Raw genomic sequence first — 16,564 nt, forward strand, 5'->3', positions numbered from 1 at the left:
CAGATGATATAATAGAGTCGTGTCCTGAAGCTGCAGCGTCAGCAGAGAGGAGCAGCATGAAGATGTCAACACTGAATTGACGAAAGGATTCACGAAAGACTTATTGTTACTTATTGAAATAACCGAAAAGCAATAAGAAGATTTGAACCTGATGTTTGGCCTCTAATGACCCGGGAAGTTTTCAACCTACCAGTTTCATGTTGTAGTTGTTCTGCTCCCAGCGGCACAGCATCAAGCTCATGCTACTTCCTGAAGCTTCCTTCCTCAGAGACACCTGCCTCCCATTGAGGAGGAGATCCAGCCATCAGAGCCCAGTCTGCATTCAACTGGTCCCAACTGGACCCAACTGGACCCAACTGGACCCAACCAGACCCAACCAGACACAACTGGACCCAACTGGACCCAACTAGACCCAACCGGACCCAACTGGACCCAACCGGACCCAACTGGACCCAACCGGACCCAACTGGACCCAACTGGACCCAACTGCACCCAACTGGACCCAACTGGACCCAACTGCACCCAACTGGACCCAACTGGACCCAACTGGACCCAACTGGACCCAAGAGAGGCTGCACCACAATCCAGAAAATCACAGGAAAAAAGAGAAGAATTCAAGGAGGCAGCAGCAGGTTTGGAGAGAAACCCTGGATCAGTGCAGCACGCAGATCCTGAGCTGCTGCTTGCTCGAGCCCCAGCAGGTCTCTGAGAGTCTGATGGGGGGGTGGGGGTGGGTGGGGGGGGAGCTCAGCTTCTCTCCTCCCACTGTGGACCACGGAGGAGGGAAACACAAACGCAGACGAGAGAGAGGAGCTCCGCAAACCTCTGCTGCCGCTCGGGGGGGGCAGCCAAACCAAACGCCCCGAGGAGGAGGAGAAGAGCCCCCCCTCCCTCCCTCCCTCCCTCTCCCTCCCTCCCTCGCCCACGGCAACACATTGTGCTATCGCTCTTCAATGGACCACGGGTCATGTGGGGAGGAGAGAGAAAGAGAAAGAGAAGGAGAGACCTCTTCACCTCCTTCCACCCCTCCCCCGATGGTTTACCTCCGCCCCCCCTTCATGATGAAAAAGTGAGGAAAAAGGAGAAGAAAGGGAGGATAAGTGCAGCCTTGATAACAGACGAGCGAGAGGCCAAAACCTCAGAGAACTCAGCACAGAGCGTTTCTCTTTTCTGTTTATTATTTCCTCTAACCGACTCCTCTGCTGCCTGTTCAAAAAAGACCTGTTTTATTTCCCCCCCCAAAACCAGAGCCTGACGGTCAGGCCTCTGATCCGCCGTCACCCACATCAGCAGCTGCACATCTGTATTTATCTGTGTGTGTGTGTGTGTGTGTCAGTGTGCGTGTGTAGTGGGTTCGCAACCTCAGCATTTATATATGTGTGAGTGTGTGTGTAGGAGAGTCCACTGCACAGGATGTCCTCCGTTTGAGCTCCTTCCAACACACACACACACGCATACACACACACACACACACACACACACACACACACACACACACACACACACACACACACACACACCACCAACGACCACAAATTACAAGCTGAATTTGAATTTTGGGAAAAGCCCAAGATTTACAGAGAGTTCCCACAAAGAAAGGAGGGAAGGAGGGGGGGATGATCGCATCCAGGAGGCTAAACAAAAAAAAAGCTTGAAGCTTCACGAAACAACAATAACACCGAGAACATGTCGACAATATAAACTAACAACCTGGGAGAAATAAAAGTTAGTTTTGCTTCCCTGCTGCCAAATACTAAAATACTACAGAGAGGAAGCTCACAGCTGGTCTGCCTCAGCTTTATTACACATTTTTATGTTTCCAGTTTGTGTAAAACAGAAATAACTGACATCTGCAGCTGAAATGCACAGTGAGCAATGTGTTCAGCTGCAGTGCAACGATTTGCTGCGACGCACAAAGAGGGAAACCAAACAGACAAGTAAAAATACTCATCACACTCATAATGCAGCTGAGATATATCTCATGTAGATCATTTTAAAGCGTGACAGTTTAGCAGTTTAACATCTGCTAATAAGCACATTTAAAGTATCACTGAGGTTAATTGGAACAACACTGATCTGTAGTTTTGTCCATAAATCAGGTTTCTAGGGCACAAATGACCAGGATCTGATAAAAGTCTACATAGATTTTGTTTTTAGCTGGTTACCATTACAAAGTTATATATTTTTTACTATAATTCGTATCTAATAATCTAAAAAATAAAAGCGACAAAGTGCTTAAGCTGAAGAAACAATGAAAATGTAAACGAGATAAAGAGAATCAGCAACAAAAAGGAAGATTTAAATGAAGTTACACACAACACAGATCAAAGCTTCCCAATGCAAATGGTTTAAAATAAAAATGTTTTAGAAGCAACGAAAAAAAAACAAAGGATGTTGCTGATCTGATTCCAATAGCAATTGATTATTATAACTGATTCATAACTAGTCCACTATTCTGATTCTGACAGCAAAGGCCCTGGAATATTAGTTTGTGAAGAGAGCTCTGACTGGAGTAAAGATTAAATTGAATTATCCTATACTGTATTTGTATCAACAATCTGAATCCCAGTCCCACCAGTGAACCCTCCGTCCCCCATTGCTCCTAACCAGCATTGATTTAATGACACTGTGGCTCTGAGAGCATTTAGAGTCTCGTGTTTAACAGTTTTAGAACAGGCTCATTAAGTGCAGTGGTGGTGAATGGGGCTGAGTGTGGCTCCTTTCACAGCCCCAGATAAACCTCAGTGTGTCCGGGACAATGGGGGGGGGGCAACCCTGCTCTGGAGGGTCCTTTGTTTTGGGGGGACCCACACCTCCAAGCTCTGGAGGGTAGGGAGGGAAGATTGGGGGGTGATGGGGGGTGAGGGGTTGCTCTGCTGCCGTGCTGTTGCATTGTGGGTGAAGGTGAGGTGGGAGGGGCGAGGGACATATGGACTCTCACAAAAGGAATTGGACAGGGGACTGCAGTGCACTGTGGGTAATGGGGAATTGATCTGTCTTTTTATGGACTTCTTCTCTTTTATATCACACACTTACATTCATTTAAAATGGTCCAACAGTACAAGTATAACTTACTTTTTAAAAGAGAATTATTTAGCATTAAAGATGTCATGTGTAAAATTCAGGTTTTTTAAACGACAGCATGACGAATGAGAGTTCATTAAAATGTTTAATTTCAGAGGCTCTGTGGTTAAAATGCAATCATCAGATAATATGAAAGTTCATATATTAGTAAAGTCTTTGACAGACATCTGGACGGATCCAATCTTCAGCTGCAGAGGACGGAAAGCGTCTTTAACCGCGGGACAGATGCAGCTTTTCATGGTTCACCACAATGAGCCGTGCACATGGATACAGCAAAGAAAGATTCAAACAAATTTTATTATTCATAGTTTTCAAGCAGCCACTTTGTTCAAGACAAGTTGGTGTGACGCGATATTTGTGATGTTGCTAATCTGTAATCTGTTTTTTTCTGATAATATCCAACCACCCTCAATTTATCTCTACAGCAAGCACTTTAAACATTATCATTTTTAATTTATCGTTTGACATGAATCATAATTTCATTAGGTTTAAGGCTAAAAGGTTCATTTCATCTCTGGTCGTCTCTGTTATTTGCTTTCAACATAATGTTGAACTCAACCTGCAGAGAGCAAAGGAAACGTCATTAACGTTATCTGGTATCTAATTAGAAACCTGATTGGACCACTCTGAGTCCAGGACGCCATCTGGGCCTGGTTACCACGGCTACCAGCTGAGACCACCACGCTGAGGACAACCAGGACACACGGAGTCTGGAATACGTCCTCCTGTTTCCAGACTCAGCGGAGATGGAACACGTGCTGTTTGTAACTTTGAGCTTTGCAAAGTAAAAGAAAACCTTAAACATTACGTTGATGATATAGTGAAAACAGAATCTGTACATCCATAACTGTTTGCATTAACATATTTAAAATAAAATTAATAAGTCTTATTGAAAGGTTTTCCATCCTCAATCCTTCTCAAATTGGTGAAATATGAGTTGAGATGAAATATAATGCTGTGTGTGTGTGTTAGATCTACAGGACTCAGGTCTACAGGACTCAGGTCTACAGGACTCATGTCTACAGGACTCAGATCTACAGAACTCAGGTCTACAGGACTCAGGTCTACAGGACTCAGATCTACAGAACTCAGGTCTACAGGACTCAGGTCTACAGGACTCAGATCTGCAGGACTCAGGTCTACAGAACTCAGGTCTACAGGACTCAGGTCTACAGAACTCAGATCTGCAGGACTCAGGTCTACAGGACTCAGGCCTACAGGACTCAGATCTACAGAACTCAGGTCTACAGGACTCAAGTCTACAGGACTCAGGTCTACAGGACTCAGGTCTACAGGACTCAGATCTACAAGACTCAGATCTGCAGGACTCAGGTCTACAGGACTCAGATCTACAGGACTCAAGTCTACAGGACTCAGAACTACAGGACTCAGATCTACAGGACTCAGATCTGCAGGACTCAGGTCTACAGGACTCATGTCTACAGGACTCAGGTCTACAGGACTCAGATCTACAGAACTCAGGTCTACAGGACTCATGTCTACAGGACTCAGGTCTACAGGACTCATGTCTACCCAGGTCTGCAGGACTCAGGTCTACCCAGGTCTGCAGGACTCAGGTCTACATGACTCAGATCTACAGGACTCAGGTCTACAGGACTCAGATCTACAGAACTCAGGTCTACAGGACTCATGTCTACAGGACTCAGGTCTACAGGACTCAGGTCTACAGAACTCAGGTCTACAGGACCCATGTCTACAGGACTCAGGTCTACAGGACTCATGTCTACCCAGGTCTGCAGGACTCAGGTCTACAGGACTCGGGTTGTTTTTTGTTGTCACAGATCAGCAGTTTCATGAATACACAAGTTTTTTGTGAAGAAAATTGCAGGAATAAGGAGGTGTAGCTGTTGATAATAAAGCACTGGAGGTGATAGACTTCCTTATTCGGATTTGTGAAAACACCATCATCTCTCTCATCCTCATGAGGTTGTCCAACCTGCCTCTGGGCCCTGAGTGTGACCCCGGGCACGAGCCTCTGGGGGGTCGGGCGACTCCAGCCCTCGCCGACCTCTACCTCACGGCCTCTCTCCTTTCTCCACACCACCTCCTGTCTCCAGACTGAGATGGAGCTGATTGCGTTAGTCCAACCGCCTCTGCCGCGCCGGCGTCCCAGGGGGCGCCGCTCTCACTGGCCTGTTTGTCCACGCCAACGGGTTCACTGTGACATCCACCGCGGGGAAAGTGGAGAAGGAGAGAAACCTTCGGGGGGGACGGAGGGGGGGGGGTGGATCAATGGAGGGATGTTGACTCAGGAGAGGCAGATGCCCAGACTGAATTAATATGGTTATATCCTCAGCCATGAGCTCACACAGGAAGGCGAGGGGACAACTGCACAGGAAGTGGAATCTGATCGAGACACATGAGACGGAGATGAGGTCATAACTAATGGAGCCAACTGCTCCATGTGATCAGACATGTTCCTAACAAGGCTTGAAGCTGAAGGGTTCATTAGAGGGAAGATCACCATGAAAACCCATCAAAACTCTTATAAATCGAGTATGACAAAGATTTACTTCTCAAAGCAGTTTCAGGGCTTTTAAAATATGGATATATGATTTTTTAAAACATCTGATCTAAGAAAGAACACGCGCAAGCTCAGGAAAACGTAAGTTGATTGTTTTCCCCCTTGAACATTCAATCCGTCCATTCCCTGACCTTCTTTTCACACGGTATGTTTTCAGACCCAACATTTTTTAAATCAAATTTTTTTAGAATTAAAAAAGAAAAACAACAGAAATCACCCTCAACAGTTAAATTCAGTCAAATAGACATTTTCTCTCATTCCTCCCCAAAGTCACACTACAGTTGTTCATTATATATATCATATATATATATATACAAATATATGTATTGTTTTTTATTATTATTATTGCTTTCTTATGTGTGGTGTATTTATTGTGTTTTTATGTTTCTATGTTCATTGTATGCACCAATAACCAGAGCAAATTCCAGGTAGGTGTATACCTACTTGGCAATAAATACATTCTGATTCTGATTCTGATTCTAGGAGATAAATTTCATGATTATAAGATAACAGTTAATCTGAAATGTACATGTAATATATCTATATTTTAAGATAGGAAAAGCTGCACCAAACTCTTTCTAATGAGTGTTTTCCTGCTGAAGAGCTGCTCAGGTGTTGATGGAGAACCTGCCTCTAACAGCTCAGATAGAAGATGCCTGACTCTATCTCCTGATCTGTGTGAAGCCTCAGCTCGTATCTCAGCTGGCTCCTACAGGACAACCATCTTTGTTCCCTGAGAGGAGGAAACAACGTTGTGTTGTCTCTCTGATCGACAGCAGCTCCCTCCTGCCCGACGCTGATAGGATCACGTGTGTGTGGTCACTGCCGGATGAAGGTGTCTTATCTCCAAACCCACAGGAACCCAGGCAACCCGCTGACTTTTGGACACTTTCTGACGACGTGTCCGATGTTGGAAGACGATCAACGCGACCACAAAGTGATGAAGCTCGGGAGGTGAAGCCCTCACAGGCCTAACAAGACACCAGCTTTTGTCCTGCGCTCTTTGTCCTGAACTCTGTCAGTCTGTTAAAACCTTCCTCCGTCCACCTCAACAATGAACTCTCCCACAATGAATCTCTGAAACGTCCATTAAATCTGTCTTTAACTCACAGCACCTCCTGAGGAGACATATGTCTGTGTGTGGCCCCTTTGTTATGGTGATTTTAAAAAAGGAGAAGCAATATAGTCACGCATCCCTCCCACCCAATCTGTGCTGCTGCGGGTGGGCAGGAGCGCATTAGCAACCCAATGCAGCAGGACGGAGCTTCCACTCTCACCTGCTGGGCTGGGTCTTCACCCGACCGGGGCTGAATGGAGAAGCCATAAAATAAAAGTCACGATTGTCTTTCACAGGAAGCTGAGGAGGAAGCGAAAGGAAACCTCTCATATTAAATCTGACATCTTCAGACTCAAGATGGCCAATATTTGTTTTCTGCATTATTACTAATGGCATATAGATGTTTTAACAGGCTTGAAACATCCTCATGGATCATTGTGGGACAGCATGAGGTCTGGAAGCTAAAGATTAGTTTCATTATCAACCCACTGCAGGACCCCGGGATACAAAAGGACGCCTTCAAATAGCTGGTTCTATTTAAGAGAGACTGCATCCTACAGATTCCTTCAGATTCCTACAGATTTGCCTGGTGTCCACTGTATTCTGGCGTTTTAGAGCCAAAAAATCGGAGAAGTTGGAAACGCTGCAGGTCTCGTTTTAGTTTGAAAACCGCAGCGCTGCGTTTTAGTCTGGAGGAGCAGAAACAGAGACTCCTAATCCGTAAGGAAACAACCAGCATAGTATAGAACACAAGTATTAATCAATTAATCCAATTATAAAAGGATTTATCATGTTAAGATGATAATAAGTAATAATCAAGTCAACTGATCTAATCAACTCATCATGATATCGATGTATAATGAAATTAGTGACGGTTAGAAGCTTAAATGTTCATATATATTCAATATTAGAGGAAACATGTGAATTAAGAGTTTCAACTATACATGAATGAAAGAAGATCTTGTTCCCAATTTTCCTGCTTGGAAACTTGTTTATCATTCTGAGTCTCATCTCTCACCTCCATGGATCAATACTTTGCCATTAAGGGACATTTAATTAGCTGTGAATCCATATTAATCAAATTAGTTCACACTCGTAGTTCTCGGTCAAAACAAAATCCCCGGAATAAAATTACACCCAATTTAAATAATTCAAATTAGGGGGAAACTCATAATCTTGGGCAATTACACATCTCGGAGAATTAATGGAGCTCAACATCACTGATGCGTCTCTCACACAGTGATGATGTGACAGTGACGGTTTAATATCCAGACTGAGCTCATCTGTCCTGGATGGATGGAGGAGGTGGGGGGGGGGTCAGTCTAAATTGTAGATTGGTGGTTTATTTAATTCGTCACTGTAAATATAACCCGAGGAGCCTGAAGACCTCTTCACTGCTCCCACTGTGTTTCTATATGAGATTGTAATTCAGCTCCAGGCACTAATGAGATTTCATAATGAGTTTAATAAAGTGAGTCTTACACCGAGTCGGACTTAAGCCTTTATCCAGAAAGATGCTTATTAAGATAAGAGCCGCTTATCTCACCGGCACACGGACAAATGTCTCTCTGTGGCTCTGCAGCCATTAGTGACTGTGTGTGTGTGTGAAGGTGTGTGTGTGTATGTGTGCGTGTGTGTTCCACGTGATGACTAATAACGGTACATGCACAAAGCATCAGAATTTATATTTCACGGCCTCCTGCTGGGAACGTTGCAGAATCAGACGTTTCTGGGTGTGAACGCATTCAGTTTCAAAGCTCTGGCTGCGGAAAATAATGAGCTGGCAACTCTGAACACTTGGATGGTAAAGAGGGGATGAGAGAGAGAGCGAGAGAGAGAGAGAGAGAGAGAGAGAGAGAGAGAGAGAGAGAGAGAGAGAGAGAGAGAGAGAGAGAGAGAGAGAGAGAGAGAGAGAGAGAGCAAGAGAGAGAGGGAGCAAGAGAGAGAGAGAGAGGTTGGTCAGGCATAACAGAGAAGTATTAAAGATGAATAGCGCGGCAAAGACGGCGGCCTTGAATGACTTATTCACTCACACACATGCACACTCACACATGCAAACACACACACACACACACACAAACAGACACACACATACACACACACACACACACGCACAAAATCTCTGAGTACAGTGTTTGTGAATGGAAACAGGTGTAGGGCAAGAACCAGCCACGAGAGGGCAGCAAAGAATGTTTGCAGAGCTTCGCTATCCGTAGGAGATAGAACACACACACACACACACACACACACACACACACACACACACACACACATAAACACACACACACACACACACATTACCACACACACACACACACACACTCTCTCTCTCTCTCTCTCTCTCTCTCTCTCTCTCTCTCTCACACACACAGAAGTCAGCATCAAATACCATTCACACATTTCCCGCCACCATCACCTTCACATCAGAATTCGGCAGATTGTGCCAGACTTGTCACTCTCTCTCTCTTTCACACACACACACACACACACACACACACACACACACACACACACACACACACACACACACACACACACACACAAACACAGTCTGAACATCTCTCTCAGCCTCCTGCTGCTCTCGTTGCATTATGGATTAACTGTATTTTACAGGTGTACACAACATGTTTGTGCGTTCGCTGCCTCGGCTGCACTCGGCTGTGACTCCTCTGATCCTCAAGAACATTCACTCAGTTTGCATTCAGATGTTTAGAAGTTTCAATTTTCCAATAAGACCCTGGCTTGTCTGCTGCACATTTTGTGATTCTTCTCAATTAAGAGTTGTGTTCCTTTAGTTTTGGCCTTGATTCTCTCACAAGTAAAGGATGGCGGCGGCAGAAACACACAAAGCAGGAGGTGAAGTTTTTCTTGTTGTGACTGTACAGGACTGAGATCCATTAGCTGCAGTGGGAGGTGAGATCAACCCTTTGACATTAGATTCTATTCGGTGACAGGACTTTCTCCAGGTGAGAGTTTCTGTGATTGTGTCTCCTCAGTCGTCCGCCCTCTGATAAGAAACCACCAGAAACAGAACCACACCCCCCCCTTCAGCCTCCGTGTCTCCAGAGGGTCTCAGCTCATCTCACGCTGCCCTCGGAGCTGATTGGGTTCACGCTGAGTTTCCACTGGTGCCTCTGCATAAACTCCACAGAGACTTGGACCGGCAGTGATGCAGCGTCGAGTCCACGCCAGCGATTCTGCTCCTCAGCCTCAATTCCTCCGGCTCCTTCGGTCCAGGCAGAGAAATGAGGACAATAGAACTGAGCCTGGTTTTATTAAGAGATATATATCTATTCCTGGACTATTAGAGAATCTGTCTTCATATTTGTTTTCCAATATGAAGAAATGCATTATACAGTCCATAGTTATTCCAGCCTGTACTGAGCCTGATGTCTTCATATTCTAATTGTTATATATCTTCACTTCCTTCTATTCTTGCTTGGTTTTTTACCGCCTCCACTTTCTTTAACATTGAGAGACAGAGCATTTATTTGGAGGTTTGATTTTCCAAAGAATAATTCACGGATCTTGATGAATCAGGCACATTGAGACAACTGTTAACTATGAGTGTGTGAAATCTGGTTTAAGTTAAATAAGCTAAACTCTGTCTTTATCATCAAGTGGATAAGAAACTGTGATTATAAGAGGGAGTCTAAATAATGTTTCAAAATACTTTTTGTCATTGGTGCACCACTGAATAGTTCAACAGCTTGATGCTGACAGTTTTAGAAATTTACATAATCCTATATTAAGTTTTTAAGCAGTTATCAAATAAATAAAAATGAGCTGACTTGACATTTTGCAGATTGAAAAACGTCATTTGCTTTGACAGTAGAAACAAACAAGAGTCTTATCGTTAAACGCTACAACACACACGTACACACACACTCTGGTGCATTTGAGCACGTGACTGTAATGTCCACATCGCTGCGTCTGCCCAGGAAGGTCAGAGGTCAACGCAGCCGAGGGGGACTGCGGCTGCTTCATCAGCACCACAGGGATGGAGAGGGGGAGAGAAAAGGGGGACAGAGAGGAGAGAGAGAGAGAGACAGAGAAAGTCACGGAAACTAGGTCAGTGAGAAAACGTGATTAGCCACTAAAACACACGACACCAGCAGTGGACTCGTGCCTCGGCCGCCGCCGCCGGCCTCCCTCATCTCCTCCTCACGCCATCGCCACAGCGCCGCACTCACATTCATCATCCACACAACGCCTCGATGGCTCTGAGTCACGCTTACTGTAGAAGACAGACTGCCAACACACACACAGACACACACAGACACAGACAGAGGCACCTCCTTCACCTCGCTGCCTTACATGGCGTTAAAACGATCCCTCTTGCCGCTGCAGCCGTTTGCGTGGGGTTGCTAAGCGCCGCCAATATTTCACAAACACAGCAACACAAGGCAGCGTGATCTGCGGCTCCGCTGGCGAGACTCAGCCGGCTCCGTCCAGCAACTCGCCGAATGTTGGCGTCGTGCTCCTGTTATGATGAGCTGAGCCAGAGAGAGTGATACTGAAAATCTGTGTGTTGATTTTTAAAAACACAAAACATCCGTCAAGGAGCCGCTACGGCAGCTGACGAGGAACAGACCCCCCCCGACCGGCACAATGTGAGAAGATAACAGGACTTTTCAAACACGCAAACATTGATTTTCCCTTTTTGATCTCACTCCTGTCCGTCAGGGAGTCATTCAAACAACACCTGGACCATATTGGACCAAAATAAATTAGTACATAAAGCATTAAGTACTCAAAAGGCACTTCTGGCAAGAATGAGTGTTATAATATGGGAAATATATTTAAGTGTGTATTTACAGACTTCAGTATTCACGATTGAAAATCTACAATTACTATATATTATATCACCTCAATATTAACAGCTATGTACCACTTCAGATTGTCCAAAACATTTCCTTGTTCTTTCATTCTCATATTCATACAGACGACATTGGTCTTCAAATATATAACGATGATAATGATTGATCTATAAATCTGAAAGTTCTGCTCTCAAAGTATTAAAAGTGTTCCCAGTTATCTCTCCAACTCGACCACATATTAAACCTCATTTAATCATTTAATTTGTACATGTTGACCTCCTCTCACAGCTCCTACAGGGGGTCAGAAGAACCCTCGGCCCTGATCCCACCACCCGACCGTGTACCTGAGTGTTCTCTCCAGCCTCGGACCCTGCAGCCTTGCTCCTCGGGGGTCCTGAGACCACCTGCTGGCCCAGCGACGGGATGTGGCTCTTGACGGGCGCCGGAGGCAGAGAGAGAGCCGACGGCCTGCTGGGGGTCTGCTGGGGAATGGGCCGGGCGCTGTGCACCGGTTTGGGTTTGGGGAGTCCTGACTTCATCTTGGAGGCCACCAGGATGGCTGGCATCTTCTCCTCAGCTGACCAGATTGACACATGCACCTGATCTGGCACCTGATTGAAGTGAGCGGGAGGAATCTGTGGGTGCTGGACCTCAGCAGGGGTGTGAGCTGAGACACCCCTGCCCCCCCCCACTGGGGTTTAAAATCCACCAGTCCCACCTGCTCACTCAGTCCAAGTAGCTTCAGACACCCAATGTTACGAAAAACATATATGTCCAGATGGAAATGAGGGAAAAATCCACTCAGCAAAGTCCAGGAGAGGAAAATCAGAAATCCCAGTTCCCAGTCGGAGGAATCCCCAGTTGCCTCATGGCCGAGCGAGCGGTTCCTTCATCACGTTTCCCAGCACAGAGCGAGTGTCAGCGATTGGCCGAAGGATCCTATAGGAAGCAGAGCGGCTTCCCCCCCACTGAGTCCTGTTAATTACACCATCGCTTCAGGAGGACAGGGAGGAGAGACCGAGCTCCGAGGAGAGAGGGGAGAGGAGAGGAGAGAGAGGGGGGGGGAGCTGAGAGGAAAATGAAAAGGCAGCAGCGACCGTTCGCTTCACCGACTGCTCGGCTTGTGACTGTGGAGCCGGAGAGACGCTGCACTCTGATGCCTCTCTCTCTCTCTCTCTCTCTCTCTCTCTCTCTCCTCTCTCTCTTTAAGTCGTGGTTAGCAGCAGGTGTGGCTTAGATCAGGGCTGACATATGTGGAGGAGAGCTGAGCACATCTACTCAGTATGCTCCTCCAGCCTCTCTCTCTCTCTCTCTCTCTCTCTCTCTCTCTCTCTCTCTCTCTCTCTCTCTCTCTCTCTCTCTCTCTCTCTCTCTCTCTCTCTCTCTCTCTCTCTCCATGAATTCATTCAGTCATACCCACTCTGGTGTTTTATCTCATGCACCATTTCCCCCAAAAAATGGTCGATGATTGTATTTACTTGTTCATTTGAATGTCATGATGGTAAAATGCTCAGATTCCTCACAGCCAGGGATTGAAGTAAAGGACACAGGGACCGGAGAGAAGGCAGATTCTAAATCTATCAACCTGCTGATTGACCGAATCACTGCGTCAGTCTTTTAAATCCTGCAGGAAACACAGTATTACAGGTACTGACAGTGGAAATGTTGCTTTAATAGAATCTCTCTCTCCTCTATATCACCTCCCTCCTCGGATTTACAAAGCTTCACCCTTTTTATACACGAGCACGGCCAATTAGTGGACTCGTGTCCGATCCGCCCGGCTCCCAGCAGGCGCAGTGAACGCTGCCAAGGCACCGGCTCAAATTATGCTGCAGAACCAAAAATAATAAAAGACAGGGGGGGGGAGAGCAGGATTTACATGTACTCCTCTTCTCCTCCATCACAAGTTAACTGAGGAATTCAAATTCCCAGTTGTACTTAAATCAAGATTTGTCCACGGTAAACTCTCTGAAATGAGACACATTTAAAACCTAAAGACAAATCTGCACCAGGCAGCGAATCTGACGAGTCGGTGGAGTTTTAACTTCTTCAACTTGTTTGGGACGACAACGTTTACACCGAGCACACGTTCAGTGTCGTTCTTTCTTGCAAAGCCATGCTTAACAAACTCCGAATCCTCATTTAAGATTAATTTATTGATTCAAAACTAAAATTAGCTGATTCATTAGATGATGTTTATTTTAAGAAACACAATGTGCGTGTATCTGAGCAACAGCGGCCTCTACAGCCGCTTGTGGGGATAAATCCTGCAAGGCTCCGGATCAGAGCAATGACGAGGATTTCATGTGGAGGAAAACAAATTCGATCAATGTGTTGACTGAGCGGTGGATATTACCCATGATCCTCAGCTTCCTGAAGCAGAAGAGCAGCCCCTGTAACAAATAGACCAACCTCAATGACCCATGACCTCTGTGGAAAACCCTCCTAGCGCGTTATTTACTCTGAAGAGTTTGATGCTTTAAATTGTCAGAAGAAGAAATATTAACTGATTCCAGACCAACTGGAATCCACAGACATTACGCGTATCAGAGAGAAACACGCACGGACGTAAAGACATTCAATTAGAGCCCAACACTTTCTAAGTTTCTCTGCTTCAAATTGAAAAGATCATCTCAGTTCATACTGCAGCTAATCAGGGATTAAAGTAAGTAGAGATGGATGTGACACACACAAACACACACACACACACACACACACGCACACACACACACACACACACTTCTAACATGGACTTTATAAGAGCAACGTATTAATCCAGGAGTGGATGTGTTTAGTATGTTAATCTTAATCCTGTTACATTAATCCTAAATTATGTAAATACTAATATCTGATTATGATTTTGTGTGTGTGTGTGTGTGTGTGTGTGTGTGTGTGTGTGTGTGTGTGTGTGTGTGTGTAATGTTTGGAGGGTATCTCCAGGTGATCAGTCAGGGGTCAAGGTCAATGAAAATATGATATCTTAATATATAATAGAAAGAAAACCTGGAGTTTATATTGATCAGAAGACGCTTTCTAAAACAATTTAGATTCATCAATTATTTGTCATAATACTGAATAAAATACGTCAGGATTAGATCATAATAAAACTGGTATGCCTGTGGGGCTTTATTTATCTATTATTATGTTATATGTGTTATTCATATTTTGACTATTTCTTTATCTCTCCCTCATGCTGCTAAGTTCATTTGCTGCTGTGTCATTTGTAAAGGTACAACTTATCTTATCTTATCTTATCTTACATATCTTATCTTTTCTACAGCACAAGCAGATTATGCATCACCATTCTGATTCTTATTATTTACAGTTGTGGATATTCCTCTGATGATGATGACGACTAACTACAGGTCCCAGATTTTCCATCGTGTCAACAAACGACTGACAACGTTTGTAACTGACAGTGAGAGAAAAGCACGACAAAAACAACACACACCCATATCCTGACATCTAAAAACACACCAGGACGCAGGAGAACACATCCACTCCTGACCTCTGACATGTGACCTCGCGCGTCACTCTGTGATTTAGAAAATGGGGAAAAACAAACACACAGATCTCAGCATAACAAGGGAAACCGTCATTATTTTCCTCGCTCCCCTCTGTGAACGGCACAGATCACAACGCAGCACTTCACACAACCGGAGGAGAAAGACACAACGTCCTGTCGTGTGTGATTTCTGCTTTCGGGCGTTTGAAGATACCTGAAGACAGTCCAGAGCCGGCTAATAATAGAGCTGCTTTGGCTGTAAACGTGCGGTATTGACAGTAATAAGTAGGACACCCACTGCTTCTCTCTGCTGTGTGTTTATACTGTATTTCATCTTCGGATAACAAACAATCGGGTGGGCCAGGCAAGCGGGGGGGTGGGGGGGGTGGAGCTCTGAGTTCTGTGGAGGGAGATTAATGTCAACAGATATTATATGAAGTAGCAGAGACGCCGACATACCGATTTATTAATATACGAGTGGGTAGTGGACAGAGCTGAACAATCCCTACACTGCACAGAGTCGCACAATATGACAAACAGAATCACCACCGCAGCAGTTATTCCATTTTGTGCCTTGAAAATCTAAATCACAAATTAATCTACCAGGAAATTGGAAATTGTGTTGTGTTTACTCCGGGCCTGGGAGGAAAAAGTTCAAAAATTTGAAATATCATCACTGAGTTATTGTTCTTCCACATTTCAATTTGTGCCTCCGAGAGTTTAAACTGAATGCACAAAACCTTGTTAGATTAGAGAAAAAGTATATATTCCATAAATTGTTTAGCCGATTATTGGTGATTCTTTTTTCAAACTCAATCGGTCAAAATGAGAATTAAATAAAACGTATATGTATTAAAACACTTGATCCACCTCCTTCCAACAGCTTTACTGACAGATGTCAGTATATATGCATCGTAAATTGAATTAAACTGCACACACAGACACACACACACACACACACACACACACACACACACACACACACGCAAACACACACCTAATTCCTTTGCTGATGGTTTTCATTAGCAGAGTTAGCGGACCAGAACAAGTGGGCGCTCGCTGACAAGAGCTGTGCAAACTGGAGCAATGGTCTGACATTTCCACCACAACAGGACAGGATCTACAACTCGACGTGCACACATCTCCATACAAACACACAACCACACACACACACACACACACAGGTATATACAAGGCAGGTAAGGTGATGAGCAGTGGCAGCGCTGTGAGGCTGGTTCACAGGGGCAGAGGAGCTGAGTTCATGAGCTCTGGCACGGCTCAAGTGACGCTGGGTGACACAACACACACTGTCAGGACCAACGCACACAAATAAACGACAACAGCAACACACCTACTACATATTCAACACAAAGCAGCCTCGGAGAACGAGTGGGAGGAGGAGACACGAGGTCTGTTTGCTCAGGAAACATGAGAGAGAGAGTGTGTGTGAGTGTGTGTGTGTGTGTGTGTGTGTATGTTGGTTTGGATCCCGCTGTGTGTGTTTGTGCTCATGCCCAGCTCCAGCTGTGGCACATGTGTGTGGGTGAATGTGT

At 45.1% G+C, this 16,564-nt stretch overlaps 1 protein-coding gene across 2 annotated transcripts in view; it reads right to left on the reverse strand.

The window, feature by feature from the left end:
- nav2a (neuron navigator 2a) overlaps positions 1-12,072 on the reverse strand; it is a 109,814-nt gene extending 97,742 nt beyond the window's left edge. For both annotated transcript variants that reach the window (XM_061067861.1, XM_061067862.1), the window contains exon 1: positions 11,851-12,072. In XM_061067861.1, the coding sequence (XP_060923844.1) occupies positions 11,851-12,072 (222 nt within the window). The remainder of the gene's footprint in view (positions 1-11,850) is intronic.
- Between the last annotated feature and the right edge of the window lie 4,492 nt (positions 12,073-16,564).

Source organism: Limanda limanda, chromosome 3 (genome assembly GCF_963576545.1).
Source record: "Limanda limanda chromosome 3, fLimLim1.1, whole genome shotgun sequence".
In the NCBI taxonomy this organism is placed as follows: Eukaryota; Metazoa; Chordata; class Actinopteri; order Pleuronectiformes; family Pleuronectidae; genus Limanda; species Limanda limanda.